The 19,731-nt window shown below is 35.9% G+C and overlaps 1 protein-coding gene across 1 annotated transcript in view; it reads left to right on the top strand.

Annotated features, from left to right (window-relative positions):
• Positions 1-17,385, top strand: part of LOC107707187 (protocadherin Fat 1-like) — a 34,935-nt gene extending 17,550 nt beyond the window's left edge. Inside the window, exons 11-26 of the mRNA XM_016511122.1 lie at positions 1,074-1,270; positions 1,442-1,595; positions 2,493-2,726; positions 5,095-5,484; positions 5,562-5,776; positions 7,646-7,783; positions 7,914-8,057; positions 8,204-8,392; positions 9,959-10,760; positions 11,545-11,676; positions 12,678-12,829; positions 13,154-13,616; positions 15,048-15,201; positions 15,296-15,406; positions 15,487-16,088; positions 17,252-17,385. Coding sequence (XP_016366608.1) covers positions 1,074-1,270; positions 1,442-1,595; positions 2,493-2,726; positions 5,095-5,484; positions 5,562-5,776; positions 7,646-7,783; positions 7,914-8,057; positions 8,204-8,392; positions 9,959-10,760; positions 11,545-11,676; positions 12,678-12,829; positions 13,154-13,616; positions 15,048-15,201; positions 15,296-15,406; positions 15,487-16,088; positions 17,252-17,385 — 4,211 coding nt within the window. The remainder of the gene's footprint in view (positions 1-1,073; positions 1,271-1,441; positions 1,596-2,492; positions 2,727-5,094; positions 5,485-5,561; positions 5,777-7,645; positions 7,784-7,913; positions 8,058-8,203; positions 8,393-9,958; positions 10,761-11,544; positions 11,677-12,677; positions 12,830-13,153; positions 13,617-15,047; positions 15,202-15,295; positions 15,407-15,486; positions 16,089-17,251) is intronic.
• Positions 17,386-19,731: the final 2,346 nt, after the last annotated feature.

Genomic DNA, 19,731 nt, shown 5'->3' with positions numbered 1-19,731 from the left:
GCAATTGCAAGTTATTAAGTCAGAACTGTGAGATATAAACGAAAAAAAAAATTACCTCAGAATTGGACTTTATAACTTGCAAATTGCAAGTTTACATCTCACAATTTTGAGAAAAAAATCTTAATTGTGAGAAAGAAACTTTGAAAAAGAAAAAAGTTAGATTCGCGAGTTTATATCTCACAATTCTGAGACAAAAAAGTCAGAATTGCGAGTATATATCTCGCAATCACGAGATGTAAACTCGCAGTGCAAAAAGAAAAGTCATATGTGAGAGATAAAAAGTCGCAATTAACTTTTTTATTTTTTATTCAGTGGCGGAAACAGGCATCCGTAATGACATGTTTGTTCCTGTAATATAAAAAGAAGAATGTCCATATAGTTCAGACTGCCCAGAAATCAAACCATACAGTGTTCCTCAAATCATTGGTCATCTAAAGCAACGCTAATTTAAGATGTTTATATTGTGTGCGTTAAATATTATGCATCATGAACAGCATTTTCAGTTTTAGGTGAACTACCCCTTTATATTTGACAACCCTAAAAATACATGGTGTAAATTCCCCCCCCCTTTTCTCCTTCTTGGCCGCCTAAAATCCCTTTGCAGCCCCTGGAACCAGTTTGAAAACACTTTGTCTAAAGCCATATGATAACTTTTGTGTGAGAAACAAACCAAATTTTTGTTTTTAGGCGAACTATCCCTTTAAGGAAATTGGTATTTGCATTTCAACATGGTAATTTTGTGAGGTATTTACTATTTATTAACCTTTGGATAGTTAGCAAAGATATTACAGAGCTAATGCCAGAAACTCAATTGCTGGATGTTATGAATAATCTATGATATGTATATGAGTGTTCTGTATTAGACAGAAGCTGATTAGAGATATTCAGAGCATCTTGTTATTGTCCTCAGTTTCATTACATCGCCTGATTAGTATCTTGTATGCAGCTAGAAATACAATGAATCCCCAAGCTGTTTAAAATGATGCTAAACGCATGATGATTTGACAGCCAATCTCCTTATTAAATATTTCTGATTAGACCAAAGTTAATTTTTCCTCGTTTAATGTATTCAGGTGGAGACCCGCAGGGCCTGTTTGATGTGAAGCACACAGATGGTGTTTGGGTGGTCGCTGTCAGCAAAACCCTGGACAGGGAGGAGAGAGATTTCTATCTTTTAAACATCACAGCCACCGATGGAACCTTTGAGACAAAGGCTACCGTCGAGATCACTGTCCTTGATGCAAATGACAACAGTCCTGTTTGTGAGAAGGCATGTGTATATTCATTAGCCCCTGAGCTCTTTATTCTGAACTGTGCAGAGAACTTTGAATTAATACATTTTAGACACATTACGCATAGACACATTTTTCAGAGAGAATTTCTTTTTTACAGACTGACTTCTGCAGTGTCAGTTTGAACTGAAATCCACTTTTGTTCTCAGGATGTGTATACTCAAACTGTTCCTGAAGATGCTCTTGTTGGAAGACAAATTCTTCAAGTCTCAGCCACTGATGCAGATATCCAGTCAAATGCAGAAATCACGTACCAGCTGAGTGGCAGTGGAGCTGAATCATTCACAATTGATGCCAAAACAGGTAAAATGAGCAAATGGGAAATATATAGCCATTTAGCCTGCATTTTTATCTAAAGCAAGAGGTTAAGTGTCTGATTCAAGGACATAATGGCAGTTGCTCATTGATCACTCCTTGCCTGGTTCAAGCCCACAACCTTGTGTTTATCATTCCCGATCGGTATCGACTTTAATGCGTTCAGTGTGTAATGTGAATAGCAATTTTCCTAATACCAATTGTTCCAAATCCGCTTTACATTGAACAGTCCCTTAAAACCCCCCAAAAAGCGAAAAAGCCAAACATGACAGTGGCAAGGAAAGAGTGTTTCCATCCTTCTCTTGCCAGCATGTTTAAAGAGTACATATAAATATTTTAAATTAAAACTACTGTTCAAAAGTTTGGGATTGGTAAGATTTTTAAAAAAATTTTTTTTTTCTTTTAAATATGTGTTAATCTAAATCTCGTATTCTCGCTAAAGCTGTATTTATTTGATCACAAATAAATAGAAATTTGAAAAAAAAAAGAGTTAGAAATGTGACATTTCTGTTGTATTATATGTCATTTATTGTCATTTATTCCTGTGATGGCAAAGCAGCCAGTGTTGACTGTCACATGATCCTTCAAAAATCATTCTAATAAGCCGATTTGATGCTCAAGAAAGGTTTGTTATTATAATTAATGTTGAAAATAGTTACTGCTTAATATTTTTGTGTAAATTGTGTTAGATGTTTTCAGGATCCATATAGTTCAAGGGAACAGCATTCATTTGAAATAGAAATCTTTTGTAAAATTATAAATGTCTTTACTGTCTCTTTTGATCTGTTTATTGAATCCTTGCTGAATAAAGGTATTCATTTCTTTAAAACATACTGACTCCTAAACCTTTCAAGAGTAGTGTATATATTCGTATTTGTCTTCTAGGGGCAGTGAGAACACTGGTAACCCTGGACAGAGAGATGACAGATGTGTACAACTTAACTGTGCGTGCAGTGGACGGAGGCAATCGTTTCTGCCAAGCTTCTGTGTTCATCACAGTCGATGACGTTAATGACAACGCCCCCAAATTCACATCTGACCAACATCACATTAGTATTTTTCACAATACACAACCTGGGACATACGTGGCACGACTAGAGGCCTTCGATGCAGATATTGGTATGAACAACTTTTCAACATGATCATTTCTGTTGTTTGTGCAAACTCCCTCATACAATAATGAAGAACAATTTGTTAGATTGTAGTCTATTGTTCCAGCAGTGTGTATCTTGATTGAAGCAGTTGTTGCATCAGTAGTTATTAGTCTGTGCCATCTTTTGCTCTGTGTGGCATTTCATCACTCTCATCTTCACTCTGTGTGTAGCGTTCTCTGACAATAGAACAGTTGAATATAATCTTTGCTCCTCGTGCACAATTGTCTTTGCTCCCTGCGAAGGTAACAATTACTTTCTTGCAGTGGTCTGCACTCTAATTTTCTGCAGATAATTTGAACTTTCTGCCTCGGAATTAAAGTTCAGATCACTTTTTTCTCCTTTGTAACATCTCAAGTGCCTGTTGCTTGTTTGATCTTCAAATTTGTAACATTTCAATTATTTTTGTCCATCTGGGCTTCAGTCTCAATACTAGTCTTCTTTGTTCAGATGAAGTTACGGGCACGCTTTCCATTCTCTTCTGCATCATTACTCTTTAAAGCTTGGTCACTTGAAGGCCTGTCTGTCTTGCAAACACTATTGTGGGCACTAATGACTAAAGTAAACAACTACCCGGATGGATGTCTTGTAATTAGTGGTTCTTTCAGAAATTACCATCAACAAGATGTGTTTGTGAGCATTTGCTGATTGCAGGGGAGATTGTGAAGTGATTAATTTCAATTCACTCAGCTGTCATCATAGGATTTTCATAGGCGTTAATTAGTCAGAGGCAATTAGGCTGGACGACCGGGCGACACCAACAACAAGGTCTGCTCTCATTGCACTAATGAGCATGTGAACAAGTATGTATTTGTATATAAACTGCAAATTAACCCAACAAGAAGCAATCAGATCATATTTATGCCATCCTGCCCCACTATGACATGAAACAGACTAGAGGAACAGGCTCGTTTTTGCATCCCTTGGGTTTTGTTACAAGTCAGGACGCTCTCAGAAAATTTGATCATTTCAACCCACTCATGACTTAATGATATTCCTCTGCCCACTTCTACTCAATTTAAGTCTAATTTTTGAACTGGTTTACTCTGTGTCTTTATTTGAGGCTGCGTTTTTGTCATGAAATATCATGAATTTAATTACAAAGAGCATAAATCACAGCACAAATCACTGTTTCTCTTGTTTACAATAAGTGAGAAATTTATTTTTGTTGCCAAAAGCCGAAGGTTTATAAAGGGGTCACTAAAGGTACACATACTGCATGGGTCTTTTGAGAAGATATATACTGTAAAACATTTACAACTTACATTTTAATAACACTTCAGCCTATCAACTAGTTAAACAATTATTACAATTACTAATGATCTGTTCAACATTTTTTTTTGCCTTCAGGAAAGTAGCACTGTAAAATGTAAACAAAATGTTTGTAATTATTATTATTACAATTTTCAGAGAAGAAATTTAAAAATGCTATAGTAAAAACCTGTTAACCGAGTTAACTGTAAGTTACCTGACCAGATACAGTGAAAAACTGTTAATAGTTTAACATCACATGTAATTTTACAGTAAAACTGAAGTAAAATCTGTGAATTAACATATAGTTTACCGTGAAAAACTGTGAAAAGACATTCTCAGAAGTCTCTGTGTGAGACATCATTATTTTTTTATTTAAATAGTTTTATTTCTTGCTTTTGTCATCAGTAATGTACTTTAGGGTGTTTCGTGTTACACTTTCTGTTATTTAGTTAATTTTATTTTAATATTTTAATACCCTCATAGTATTTTGTTTTTGTGTTTATGACCAAGTGCACAGTCTACCATATTTAGTTTTTATGGACAGGCCACTTACAATGAACCCTGATTCATCATGCATTTTTCATCACAGGTGCCTGTTTTTTTTGTTTTGTTTTTGTTTTTTTTTTATTGTAAATTTAACAAGATCAACCCACACATTTTTTATAGTTAGTGGTTTGAGGGGTGGGAGCCGACACCTCTTATATAGCCCACAGCATCACAGCTTTGGCATATTAAGCTATTTAAACAACCATTCATAAATGGTATATTGTTCACCAACAAAAAAATGTAACTCAATTTTTGCTATAAAAAAGGGCTTTCAGTGGAGCTTCTGTGAACACTCAATAGACTAAATTGACTTTTTCAATGATTATGAACGCTAGAAAACACTACAGGGAACTGAAAACTCAAAAAAAAAAACTACTCTAAAGCAGGCTGCTTCCACTAACAACCACCTGTTCCCATCCTACACATCAGAGACCGAGTCCCATGCTGCCACAAATCTAATACGGGCCGTCAGAAATCTAATGCAGACCTCCAGAACTGACCTTTCCTAATACTCTTTCTTCTTTCTTTATCTCCAGGGATGAACGGTAAAATACGTTACACATTTGAGGACTCTGCCGGAGGTCTGTTTTCAGTCGAGGAGAGCTCAGGAATTATCAGTTTAGAAAGGTCCCTGGACAGACAGATGAAGGCCACACATGTGCTGAGGGTACGAGCGACAGACCATGGCTCTCCTCATAGACTGTCCTCTCTCAGCTCTGTGGTGGTGACAGTGCTGGATGCTAATGACCATCCACTGGCGTTTGAGCACAGGGAATACGTTTCCACACTACCTGAGGATGTTACGATAGGGACAAAGCTTCTGAATGTCTTTGCTGCAAGCAGAGACCGGGAAATGACTTCCCAGACAACATACTCTATCACCAGCGGCAATGAGCAAGGAGCTTTCCGAATTGATTCACAGACAGGTGACACACACAGTTTCCCCTCTGATGATGTGACTCTACTGTGGCTTTGGGGATCTAGTGAATGTTTGTGTTTGCAGGTGACATCTTTGTGATGGAGCCGCTGGACTATGAGGTGTCTCCACAGCACTACCTGACAGTGAAGGCCACCGCCAGAGGGAAAGAGTCGCTCAGTGACATAGCTACTGTTACTGTTCACCTCCTTGACATCAATGACAACAGCCCTGTGTTCAGCCAGAAGATCTACTCGGCTGTAGTCAGTGAGGACACCAAACTCGAGAGCACAGTGCTGACGGTAAGTGTTTTGCATGTGTTTGCATTAAATTACACCATATCTTTGAAGTGGTCCATAGTGTGGGCAGTTATGTTTTGCAGTATGTATGGCAGTTATGTTTCAGGTTCTCTCTACACTTACATTTCATAATATGCTCTGTTTTTATATTCAACAATTTTACAACCACTTATTTGTCACAGCGTAGCATTTTCACAGATAAAAACCCAAACAAACAGAACACCTCTAAGCCGGAAGCAGCTGTTTTTAGCTGGTCTCCCAGCTTGACCAGCTAGAGAAGTAGTCAGAACCCCTCTAAAATTTGCCTCTAATCCAGCAATGAACAGCTATAACCAACCAACCAGCTTAGGCTGTTTTTTCTGTTTTTCTCAGCAGAGACCCTAGCAACCCCATAGCAACATGCTTGAACATTCAGAACACCTTATTAACCATATAACACCATAATGGCAAACGACCCTGAACAACCTACCAACCAGGGGTGCGTTTCCCAAAAGCATCGTTATCTAACTATGTTCGTTAGTTCTATTGAACTCTATTGGTAACGACAGAACTTGCGACCATAGTTGTTTTTGGGAAACATACCCCAGTTCTCCAAGAACAACCTAGCAACCGCATAACAACTTACTTAAGACCCCAGAATACTCCAACAACCACATAGTAAAATGCAAAAAACACTAATGACATCCAGGGCCATACACAAGTTTTTATAAATACTGAGATCCAAAAATTGAGGTTCTATATATATAACAAGCATTAAAACTATGTCAGTGGGTAGTAACATAAATTGTTTGTTATTCAGAAAACAGATTCTTAAACATCAGAATCAGGTTAAATATTTGAATAAATGATTTACACTACAAACTGGATATACAAAAGGGTTGTATATCTAAAATAATTTAGTGAAATAATTTAGTCAAATTATACGTCATTTTATCATTTTGGATTTGAATTATAGAAATGTGTCTCCAACAGTACATAAGTGAAATGGGTTTTATATTATGAATTTGTATGAGCATCTAAGATCAGATTGCTTCAGCAACATGTTTCTTTCCTGAATTAATAAATGTTTTCAAAGTCTCAGTGCTTTTCACATAGGGTCAACTGATATTTTATGCATGTTTTATGAAACATTTTCTTTGACAGATAAATTTACTGAAAACTAGGTATATAGTTTTTTTTAATTCATTCACAATATGTACACATTCATTAGGCTATTAATCTTATGCATAATATGCTGAAAACGGCTCAGTTAATAATATGTAAATGTAAATCATAGCCTATATTCAATTCAAAAGGAGAAATTAGACAAAAGTTAGTTTGCATCCCTGATTATACAGTATCTGTGAGTTATTTATCATTTATATCGCAAAACAGCTATCAAATATTAACTGTTTAGCTTCTTGCATCTTATCTCACACTTTATGGCCATCAACCGAAGGGTCGCACTGGAATTTGACTCAGCAGCCTTTGTGAACAATAAAACCCGCCTTCTGTCATCTTAAACATCTTGACATTGATGAGCGCTATTAGACCACTGAGGCAGATCATTAGAAAGTCGGCTATCTTGACGTTGTGCGATATCCTTTGAAGCACCAAAGTAGAGTTAATATTTATTTATTTATTAATTATACATACCTTGGAAAAAATAAAGAGGCCCAGACCTCGGGACCTCTATAGTAATATGCTAAAAACACACAGAACAACACCCTGGCATTATGCCAGCTAGTTCTGGGTGAGCAGGCACCACATTAATCTAGTTAAAATTATGAAATTATGTTTTGATTGTGTTGCTACACCAATATATAAATGTGTGGCATATGGTTTATGTGAGATAAACAGATTTTCATCAAGTGTAATGATCCCTGTCCTTAGGTACTTGCGAATGATTTTGATGGGCCTTTAAACAACCGAATCCGCTATTCCATTGAGAACAACAACCAAACGTGTCCATTCATCATGGATGCAGTCAGTGGTGAACTGCGACTGGCCCATCAGTTGGACAGGGAAAAGGTAATGCTTTTTGAATAACGTCTTCCTCCTTCATTACATCTTCACAGGCCTTGACAACAGTGCTCCTAATTCCTCGGAAAAGCCAAGGATGTCTCCATCTTTTCTGCCTTTTTCATTTCGGTTAAATTAGGTAGCGAGTTACATGCTGACCGTTCTGGCTTCCGACAGTGGAAATCCCCCCAAATCCAACAGCGCTGCAATCAACATGACTGTGTCTGATGTGAATGATAATCCCCCTGTCTTCTCTCAGGCTAACTACAGTCTCATCATCCAGGCAAGACCACACTCTCCCATAGAGTAGAGCAAATTAAATCCTACACTCCCTTTCCTAAACTCCATGCCTGAGTTCTCAGTGAGAGGTGATGTTGTAATCTCTCCGTTCTTTTGGAGTGATTCTGGATATCTTTCTCTCTTCTGTAGGAGAATATGCCTTCAGGGGCCGCTGTGTTACAGCTCAATGTGACAGACAACGACTCCCCCCAAAATGGACCTCCTTTCTCCTTTAGTATTTTGAAGGGTGAAGAAACGAGTCCCTTCATCATAGATCAGCAGGGTGTGGCAAAGACAACTGGACCACTGAGAAAGGGTCAGCATATACTTCAAGTGCAGGTGAGAAGTGAAAATTTTTTTTTATTTGTTTGTTGTGTAGTAGGCCTTCAGGAGAGTCTTACAGCAGTTTCTCAAACTGGACTTTATGGACCCAAGTGGGTCCCGAATAAATAGCCAGGGGACCCTCACTGATAGAGTGCAACAGTGACTTTTTTAGCAGAATAGGGTTCCCTAAGTATTCGTTTTCCTCTTGAGAATTAGAAAATAATAGCCTTAAACCCAACCAACCAACTGAATCAAAGCAAAAATGCATCTGAAATCATAAAAAATACAAGGTAGTTAACCATGGCCTGCAGACACTTTGGGCTCAATGTAAGGTTCCATGGCTTAGACATGTTGGACAAACTATGCATGATTAGAGGATGATGAAAACAGCATTAATTTATGTAAATCTAAAAAAAATAAAAAACAAAAAACATGCATAAGTCTTTGATTCCACCGGTTAGTGGAAGATTTCATTTTGTAATGTGATGCAGACATTTGTAGAGTCATGTGTTGAAAGTTCCCTCTTGTGTTGAACAAGTGTCATAGCAGGCAAGTAAAAATACTTGTACCATCTTCCTCTCCACAATGTTCAGCCCTATAGACCTGAAATACTGGCAGAATTTTGGTTAGACACATCATTTTTTAATAACTTATAGACCAATTTTATATTTCATATATAATATTATGATGTCACTTTTTTAATTTTTTCCACCACTGTTCAAAAATTTGGGGTCAGTAAGACCCAATTAAAAAATAAATAAAATAATAATAATATTTGTAATTCAGCAAGGATGCATGCATTAACAACAAACATGGCAGTAAAGACATACAAGTAATTTTACAAAATATTTCTATTTAAAATAAATGCTGTTTTTTTATTTGAAAAAAATATCCTGAAGAAATGTATCACGGTTTCCACAAAAATATTAAGCAGACCACCTTTTTTAAACTATAATAAATAAATGCTTTTTGAGCACCAAATTAGTCTTGTAATACTGGTTAGACACATCATTTTTAATAACTTATAGACCAATTTTATGTTTCATGTATAATATTATGATTTCACATTTTAATTTGCACTAATGTTCAAAAATTTGGGGTCAGTATAAAATATTAAGCAGCCTACCTTTTTAAAACTATAATAAAGAAATGCTTTTTGAGCACCAAATCAGCATATTAGAATGATTTCTGAAGAATCATGTGACAATGATATATTATATTATATTATATTATATTATATTATATTTTTACATTTTCATTTAAAAATATTCATTGCTTAAAAATGTTAATTGTTGAATGTTTAAATATGAATTAATTGTATGTACTTTAACAAATATTCTTATATTATATTATATTATATTATATTATATTATATTATATTTTTACATTTTCATTTAAAAATATTCATTGCTTAAAAATTTTAATTGTTGAATGTTTAAATATGAATTAATTGTATGTACTTTAACAAATATTCTGTCACATATTATATATGTTTGTTAGGGTTATTTATGAAAATTATTGTGAACCTTAGTTTACCATAGTTTAAAATTAAAAAAGAAAATCTTCTGTATGTAATTTCAGGTGTCTGACAATGGAAGGCCTCCACTGAAATCAGTCACATCTGTCAGTGTGCTTGTAGTACAGACGAGTGTGTATCCTCCATCTGTGCATTCTCTGGATGTTTTCATCATGATCTTGGAAGATGAGTATTTAGGAGGCACGCTGGGCAAAGTCCACGCCACAGATCAAGATGAATATGACACGCTCACATTCAGTCTGGAGCCACAGTCACACAGCTTGTTCTCCGTCGTTGGCACGGATGGCAGATTGTTGGCCCGCGGAGGCTTGGACGTGGGTCATTACCAGCTTAATGTCTCAGTCAGTGACGGCCGTTTCTCAGCCTTAGCCAGTGTCACAGTGAACGTGCTGCGGGTCACAGAGCAGATGCTGGACAGTTCTGTTTCTTTACGCTTTGCTGGCATTGCTGCAGAAGATTTTATCCAGGACCACTGGAAAAACCTCCAAAAAGTGGTGCGGAGTGTCGCCGGAGTCCGCAGGGGTGCCCTGCAGTTGATCAGTCTACAGTCTGCAGAAACTGGCGACGGCCTGGATGTTCTTCTGTGCTTTGAGAAACCAGGACGAGGTGGCAGCTCGCTGGAAGCCTTCTCTCAGAAGCTCAGCTCTTCCAGAGCAGCCATCAAAGAGATGACAGGACTACATGTAGTGCGGGTTTTGAATAGTCAGTGCTCAAGCTCTGAGTGTCCTGGTAGCATGTGCAGACGAGTGGTGCTGCTTAACCAGACCAGTACGGCCACGTACAGCACTGCCCGAGTGAGCTATGTCACACCCAGACACCACATGACAGCCAAATGCCTGTGCACAGGTATGCAATGTTACGGTTATAAACTGGATACAGTAATCTGTAAAGTTGTTGTTTATGAATTGTAATATTTTAAAAAACAAAAGTTTTTTCCCCACAATTGTATTATATTTTTAGTAGGGCTGTTAAATTAACTGCACCAAAATAAAAGTTTGTATTTACTGAATATATGTGTGTGTACTGTGTATATTTATATGTATATATAAATAAACACACATACATGTATATATTTAAGAAATATTTACATGTATGTGTGTGTATTTATATACACATATTACTATTCACAACACACACACACACACATATTATGTAAACAAACTTTTATTTTGGAGTGATTAATTGGTGAATTAATAATAGTATTAATTGTACTATTATCATTAATAATAATAATATTATTATTATTTATTTCTAATTTTATTTTATTTTAGTATTATTAGTATTACTATTATATGTACTATCATTATTACAAATATTTCTTAATAATAATAATAATAATTATTATTATTCTAGTTATAGAGGTATAAAAAAAGATTAAATTATGGCTTGTTTTCATGGTGTTTGATAAAAAAAAAACTAGTTTATTTTATACTCCCTAATAAAACCAATAATTAATGATTTAAATATTTAATAATAATAATTATAGTTGTAATGATCATAAAACTAAATATATTTGTAAAAATGATTATCAAAATGATTATTGTGTATTGATGCTTTGTAAAAAATTTAAGTGTACATTGTACATGGACTTACTCCAACCCCCCCCCTCCCCCCATCCCCCCATTTTCAGACAGAAAGTGCCTGAAGCACAAAACCACCTGTGAAAACAGCCCATGTCCTCAGGGCTATGAGTGTGTGTCAGGCTTTGAGGAAGACAAACACAGCTGCGTATGCACAGGTGCTGCCAAAGTCAAATGCTCAGGTAACAGTGAATTAATTTCCTTATCAGAGAAGACAGTGTCATCTAAAAGACACATCACAGCTGCAGATTAAATTGTTCCCTGCTCACTTAATTAAACATAATTTGCAAGCATTTAGTGTTAAAGTGTGTGTATTGTAAACACATTCATTAAGTATACAATAATATAGGCTTCACTTTCAGCTATTTGAAGATTTAATCATTAGGTGGAGCAGTGTTTACACGCGTAATTTAACACAAGGGTGTTTTTATAATTAATGCAGAGAGCAGGATCTATGAGGTGTTTAACAGTAAATCAACTACAAGATAGACGTGAGTTTCTTCAACTGAGAAATGGGGTATCCTCCATTATATCCTTAAGGAGAATGTCTTAACAGTTATAATTATCTTCCACAACCACGTGTTATACTTCTTTGTCAGAGTAATTGATACTATTGGTTTTGACGCATGTATTTTACTATTACAAAGACATTATAATGGTAACATTTCTGCCAAAATACCATTCATCTTTTAAAACCCTTACCAATTGATAACAGTTTTATTGTAGATACGGTTACTGTAGTTATTATGCAGCTAAAGGCAAAATACAGTAACTGTACTCTGAGTCAAAACTGAATTGTGACTGTAACCAGGGCCCTTATACTATAATCTGTCCGTTAAGTTACCAGTTAGTCAATCAATCAATCAATCAATCAATCAATATAACATTTCAAAAAGCCATTTTCCCAGTTCCAGTGTTGCTATAGTTACTATGTCTTTCTTGTGTATGCAGTATGATATTGTGGTGGAAACATAGTCAGTAATTTTAGTATGGGTATTCTGTGCATGACATTTTCTACAATTTTCCATGGCTTAAAATGATTTAGTAAGACATTTATTATTACAGCCAGTTTTAAAGGTGTGTAAAACAGACTAAACCAACCAGGATCCCAACTTAAATGTCATCTGTATGTTTTAATTAATTTGCTACTAATCATATTTTGTCTGTTTTTTTCTGTTCTAAGGAGGATCTTCAATGACATTTAGTGAGAGCAGCTACATTAAATATCGCCTGAGAGAAAGCATGAGAGAAGTGAAGCTCACGCTCAAGTTAAAAACTCTCTCAAGAGAAGGAACAGTAATGCTTGCCAGAGGAAGAGGCCACAGCGTTTTAGAGGTATAAAAGAATATTAAATCATGCCTTATTTTCATGGTGTTTGATAAAAAAAAAAAAGTATAGTACAATATACTTGAACCCTAATGAAACCAGATAAGTCCCTAGGTAAGTCTGAAAAGAGCTTAAACCAGTGTAAGGTGGTGTTTAATGTTGGTTTTAGAGTGGTTGGCAGGCTTGAAGACTAACTAAACCATTTTAAGCCAGCTTAGACCAACAAAAAGCTGATGTTTCTGCAGTGTATTTTAAATGATAGCAAAATTATTTTTCCATTTCATCTGAATTTTACCATTATATTTCTTAATACTGTCTGCATGTATTCCTCAGATCGTGGGAGGCCGACTGCAGTTCCAGTTTGATTGCGGCTGGGGTCTCGCTACAGTTTCTGTGCACAGCGTCCTGGTGAATGATGGACAATGGCACATGGCAGAACTTGAGGTGAAGGGTAACTATGCCAGGCTGATTCTGGATCAGCTCCATTCTGTGTCAGGCATCGCGCCCGGTCCCCTCCACTGCCTCAACCTGGGCGACCAGGTGGTCCTGGGTGGACCCGCTCAACGCTTCGGTTCCAGACTCAGGCGCAATCTGCCTGTATCAGACAGCCTACAGGGCTGCATGGACTCTGTGCTGTTTAATGGACAGAGACTGTCCTTGGACTCAAATGGTCCATTAGGGGTTGCCATTGAGGACATGGTGGGAGTGTCTCCTGGCTGTGTCTTCTTCCTATCTCCAGACTGCTCCAGTAATCCCTGCCTCAACGGAGGGAGCTGCTTAATGAGGCAGAGTGGAGGTAGACTGAACCCCACATACTATAGATTCATGACAATATCATACTAACAGGATCTGTATTAATATTAATGCAGACAATATTTTTTATATTTATTATTCATATACATTTTATTATTACTGTTAGACTCCAATGGTCTATGACCCCATTGATTTTCTCATTGTGAGATAGAAAGTGACATTGTATTCAAAGGTTTGGGGGTAGTAGTTTTTGTTATTTTTAATTTTTTGAAAAAAGTAATATTTTTTATTCAAACATAATGCATTAAATTGATCAAAAGTGACAGTACTGACTTTAAATTTTTTACAAAATATGTCTGTTTTAAAAACATGATATGTTTTTAAAATATTTAAAAACAAATATGTCTGTTCTTTTGAACTTTATAGTAATCATAAAATCTTGAATCTGGTTTCCTCAAAAATATTATGCAACACAACAGTTTTAAACCTCGATAATAATAATAATAATAATAAAAAAATCAGCTTTACCATCACAGGAATAAATTACATTTTTAAAAATTATTTTAAATTGTAATAATATTTCACAGTACTGTTTTTTTTAAAAACCGTATTTAATCAAATGAATACAACCTTGGTGAGCATAGGAAACTTCTTTCAAAAAAATATTTTAAAAAATCTAACCAACCCCAAACTAATGTGTAGTTATCATTTTGAGAAATAGTCACAATTGTGACTTTAATTGTCAAAATGTGACTGTACTTCTTATTTTTAACTTTATCTCAGTTACATTTTATTTATCTAAGGAGAAAATGGGCTTCCATAAAATTTAAAAGAGAGATAATTCTATACCATTCTTTTTTTTTTAATTACCTACTAGAGATATAATATTAGACAAACAAATCATAAAATCTTGAATCTGGTTTCCTCAAAAATATTATGCAACACAACAGTTTTAAACCTCGATAATAATAATAATAATAATAAAAAAATCAGCTTTACCATCACAGGAATAAATTACATTTTTAAAAATTATTTTAAATTGTAATAATATTTCACAGTACTGTTTTTTTTAAAAACCGTATTTAATCAAATGAATACAACCTTGGTGAGCATAGGAAACTTCTTTCAAAAAAATATTTTAAAAAATCTAACCAACCCCAAACTAATGTGTAGTTATCATTTTGAGAAATAGTCACAATTGTGACTTTAATTGTCAAAATGTGACTGTACTTCTTATTTTGAACTTTATCTCAGTTACATTTTATTTATCTAAGGAGGAAATGGGCTTCCATAAAATTTAAAAGAGAGATAATTCTATACCATTCTTTTTTTTAAAATTACCTACTAGAGATATAATATTAGACAAACAAAGCATTTTGCTGGTGCTTTATGACTCCACTGTACAAGATATATCTTTAGCTAACCCCTATATTAACTGGTTTATTGTATTGCTGAGTCGCTGATATTCCCACAGGTTATGTCTGTAAATGCAGCACTTTATTCTCTGGGACTCACTGTGAGGTCAAGATCAGTCCTTGTGACTCCAACCCCTGCCTGTATGGAGGAACCTGCATCCAGAATAACCTGGACTACTTCTGTAAATGCAGGGGCCACTACTCAGGTCAAAGGTACTGCACTTTCAGTGTACAGTGAATTTTTGATTATAAAATCTGTCAATGGGACAGAATTACTGTATGCCCAACACTCTTTGTGTGATTGCAGGTGTCAGATAGGTCTATACTGCGAGGAGAATCCATGCCAGAATGGTGGACAGTGTATAGACGGTCTTGATGGACCCATCTGTGAGTGTGAGCCGGGATTCAAAGGAGAAAGGTCTTTTGTTTATATCATCCTTATGAACATATCATATTACTTTTCCTAAGTATGTCTGACAGAGTATTATTGTATTTCAGGTGCATGATCGATGTTGACGAGTGTGTGGACAGGCCTTGCTTCAATGACGGCCATTGTGTCAACACATACGGGTCCTTTAACTGTTCCTGTTTGGTGGAATTCAGCGGGAGACTGTGTGAAATGGACACAGAAGTGAGGAACCAACTTGTATCTTCGTTCTGGAACTCTTGGATTGGAGAACTGGTTGCAATGCTGGCCTTCTTGACAGCCATCTTTGTTTTGATGTTGTTTTTCTTAATAGTGTGGAAAGTAACCTGCAAACCTGACAAGAGCGATAAAGTAATTGATAAGTACAAAGATGTTGATTCTTACATTCAAAGGTCCTGCGTATACAACCAAGCCCGAAAAGTATCGCGCCCGGACACCCCGCCGCAGGTCCCAGTGCGATCCATCTCCTACACGCCCAGCATTCCTGGAGAATGTCGAAACAACCGAGGCTCCGTGCCTGAGTTCAGCAGCTTTATGCCAGATCCACTATTTGGTCTTAGGAAGATTGTGGCTGTGCGCAGTGTAGCCCCTAACCTACCACATCGCAAGGCGTCCCATTCACACTCGGAAAATGATTCCATACAGCAAATGGACTGGGATGAGGAGTATGATGGTTAGTGAAATCTGAACCCTCAGATGGGGGCCTTTTAAGGTGCCCTCAGTAAAAAAGCAAGTACTATTCGGTTGGTCATGCGATCTCCACATGTGGACTCCATGTAGATTATCTGAAGAGTATTGTTTATTTATTAATGTGTAAAACTAGTTGCTGAGTGCATTTTTAAACTAAAACTATTTCTATTTTAATTTAAAATTAATTCCTAAATAGTCGATTGTTCAGTGGTTGGTCTAAGGGGGCGTTTATACAACACCATTTTCAACTAAAAACTAAAAACTTTTTAAGTGTTTTGGCCATTTATTTACACAACAACAGTGCTTTGTACGTTTTCCCAGTAGTGCACAACACAACGAAATCTCCACAACACATCCAACACAACAGAAACAAGCCGCAACACAACAGAAACAAGACACAACACATCAGAAACAAGCTGCAACACAACAGAAACAAGTCACAACACAACAGAAACAAGTCAACACAACAGAAACAAGCCGCAACACAACAAAATTTGTCCTATGTATTGTGTTGTAGCTATTTAGTTGTAAACTGGGTCTCAAAGTGCAAGTTTTTTTTTAAACAATGGCATTATCACCTCTGTTCACCACAATAGTATGCGTGTATTGTATGCACACCATCCGATTTTTGTAACCACGCATACTTTATACACATAGGTCGCACTTGCACATTGGCTTGGTTTTGCAATAATAAATTGTTCCACAAGGTGGCAACACTGGCCCGGCCGGTTGTTTCACATTGGAAAACGAAACTAAAGAGTTTCAAAAACAAAATGGTGGAGACTGCAACAACAACAGGCGGCCACATTGACAAGCACTTGTGTGAGAGGGTTATGAGAGAGCCACAACTTTAGTTTAAAAGAGTACAAAGACATTTTTTATGAGTCATAACTGCTGGAGACAAAAAGCGCAGACATCGCCAACTACTGGCCTGGCATGAATATTACATTGTTTTTGGTCGTTTTCGCTGATTCTTGTAGACGGGGATCATTTTGATAACTTTGTCATCTGTATGCAAAACTTTTCAAAAACGCAAAGAAGCTTTTCCGTTTTTAGTACATTGTTGTCGTTTTAATGTACCCTTAGTTATCGCCTTTGTTTGCAGAATTGCTGTTTACTGTTACTTCTTTGTATTCATTCTTGCAGAAAAAGTCCTAGACTTGACTTCCTGTTTAGCAATTGAGGACGACAGTATTTCCTTTTCACATGAAAATAGAGGTCTGCGGTCCATGTGCTCTCTCCAAGCAGACGTCATGGATGACGACAGTAAGTTGTACTAAAAATTCCACAAATCTGAAACTGTATCATTTAGTTAACACCATTTTTACAAATGCACAGATCAGACAAAAATGTGTTTTGTTATTTTGTGCACCGGTGTATTAATTTGCAACATATGCATCTTTGCTATTTCTGTAATGAATTCAGTCCCCATATGGATTAAATCTGAGTACAGATTCTGAACAGATCCAAAGGGTTTTACAGTGTAAGTGTTATGCTGAATGACTGGATTTTAAAAAGAAAAGCAAGAAAGGCCTGAGATTTCTGCTTTTAGAACCCTTTTAGAACTCTTGCTTTAGTATTTTCATAATGCGTTGGTCTTGCTAGATCTTAATCATGTTTACGATTTCATAGTGGCTTTACAGAACACCTAGTTAGAATCACATTTAGGCTATATCAATATGTTATGTCTCTATGTTGTGTCTGTTATATTTTAGGCTTTATTTATATTTTTAATACATAGGGTCTTTAGTATTGTTTTATGTTAAAAAAAAGTGTAAGATCTGATTTAACAAGTGATTTCTTTGTATTTTACTTTTACAAGCCTCCAAAGTGAAACACCCTGTCAAAACATAGATTGACATGGTGAGAAACAGGTATACAATGTTACATTCATGTCCCGTTGGGTGTTAAACATTTCCCATGAGTCTGTTACTCTAACTCAGTTCCTGCATGGCAGCATGCAGCTGATTGTTTATTTACTCAACGATCAGCACTGACCAAGCTAATCGCATGAAAATTAAGAGATTCGTTTAGCTATTTTGAATGTGTATTTAAAACTTTCAAAATGTGAAAATGCCCTTTTCTTTTTCCGTGACTTATCAACAGATGTTTCTCATGAGCTTTGGTACCTTGAGAATCACGTTTTCTTTTTTCTGTGTTTTGTTGTTATTTATTTGACCCTTCTTGCATGCTCCATTGCTTTAGCAAGCTTGTTTACACTGAACAAATATATAGTTTAGTCATGAAACTCTAGCCAACAGCAGCAGCAATTCAGCAGCAGTGTAGCAGATCTATTCCGAGACCAAATACATTAACATTGTCATATCCATCACCATGCTAAAATCTTCAGAGAGTTGTCATGATTAAACTTTGTGAATTTGATAGGTTCTTGTGAATCGGCTATAACAAGATGCACTGGCATCGATCTCAGGGGCACTTTGGTGATTAATCTTCTTTAAATCTGAGGAGTTATAACAAGCTCTTTCAAACCAGCGTGCTCAGATCTTTCACACGTCTAAGATTAATGAGCCTCAGAACTATCAAAGCATGCCGTAGTCTGAAGATACATGTGAGCTTTACTGAAATTTGTGTGTTGTGGAACTACTTATGGCTGTGAGAATGTGGATGATGTAACAATATACACTACCATTCAAAAGTTTTATTCAGCAAAGAATCCATTCAATTTATCTGAAGTGACAAAAAAGATTATATAATATTGTCATAATTTTTCAAAACATTTCTATTTAAAATAAATGCTGTTCTTTTGAATGTTCTATTCATAAAAGAATCCTGAAAAAATGTGTTTCCGCAAAAATATGAAGCAGCACAATGGTAATAACAACATTGATAATAATTAGAAATGTTTGTTGAGCACCAAGTCAACATGATTTCTGAAGTGAAGCATCATGCAAAACGTTTTTAATTTTTACATTTTTTTTTTTAAGTTATTCATGCCATCAGTCAAACATGCTATTCACAGTCAGTCGTGATTTATTCTGTAATTGAAAACATACAAAACAGGAGGTTAATGTCAAACAAGTAGTTTGGCTTAAGTCATGTGATCTCAACATGGTGGCCCGTAAGAGGGGACTCGCTCCACGTAGAATAAAACTAGTAGTGCTTTATTTCAATAGTCCACTTTAAACATACTACTAACTATAAATAGCTTTGCAACTTCACTTCATCTAACTCTCAGTAATCTGCAACTACATGTCAACTAACATTAGAGTATTAGTAGACTGTTAGTTTAGGGTTAGTAGAGTAAGCTGAAATACTTGCAACAATTTCCTTGTAGTCAGATGAATGTGTTGGGGGACACTGAAATAAAGTGTTAGTAGATATTAAGCATACAGTCTACTAATACTCTAATGACTGCTAGTTGACAATTGAGTTGCAAAGTTGAATGTCAGTTAGTACAAATGAACTCTGAATCTTTTTAGGTCTCTGATATGATTGATCTTTACACATTTTAAATAGTCCTATGTATTTCTTTTGTATATTTTTATATACATTGGTCGTACTACATATAGTTCAACCCCAAACTCATGCCATTGGTTTAGACGCTGTTTAAAGTACATTGAAATATTTAACTCGGGAAAAAAAAAATCACACTTCAGCTTTAATTT

The sequence above is a fragment of the Sinocyclocheilus rhinocerous genome, unplaced genomic scaffold (assembly GCF_001515625.1).
Source record: "Sinocyclocheilus rhinocerous isolate Xijiao unplaced genomic scaffold, SAMN03320098_v1.1 scaffold174, whole genome shotgun sequence".
NCBI classification, from domain to species: domain Eukaryota; kingdom Metazoa; phylum Chordata; class Actinopteri; order Cypriniformes; family Cyprinidae; genus Sinocyclocheilus; species Sinocyclocheilus rhinocerous.
The sequence above is the reverse complement of the archived record's forward strand: the minus strand, read 5'-3'. Positions and strand labels throughout refer to the sequence as shown.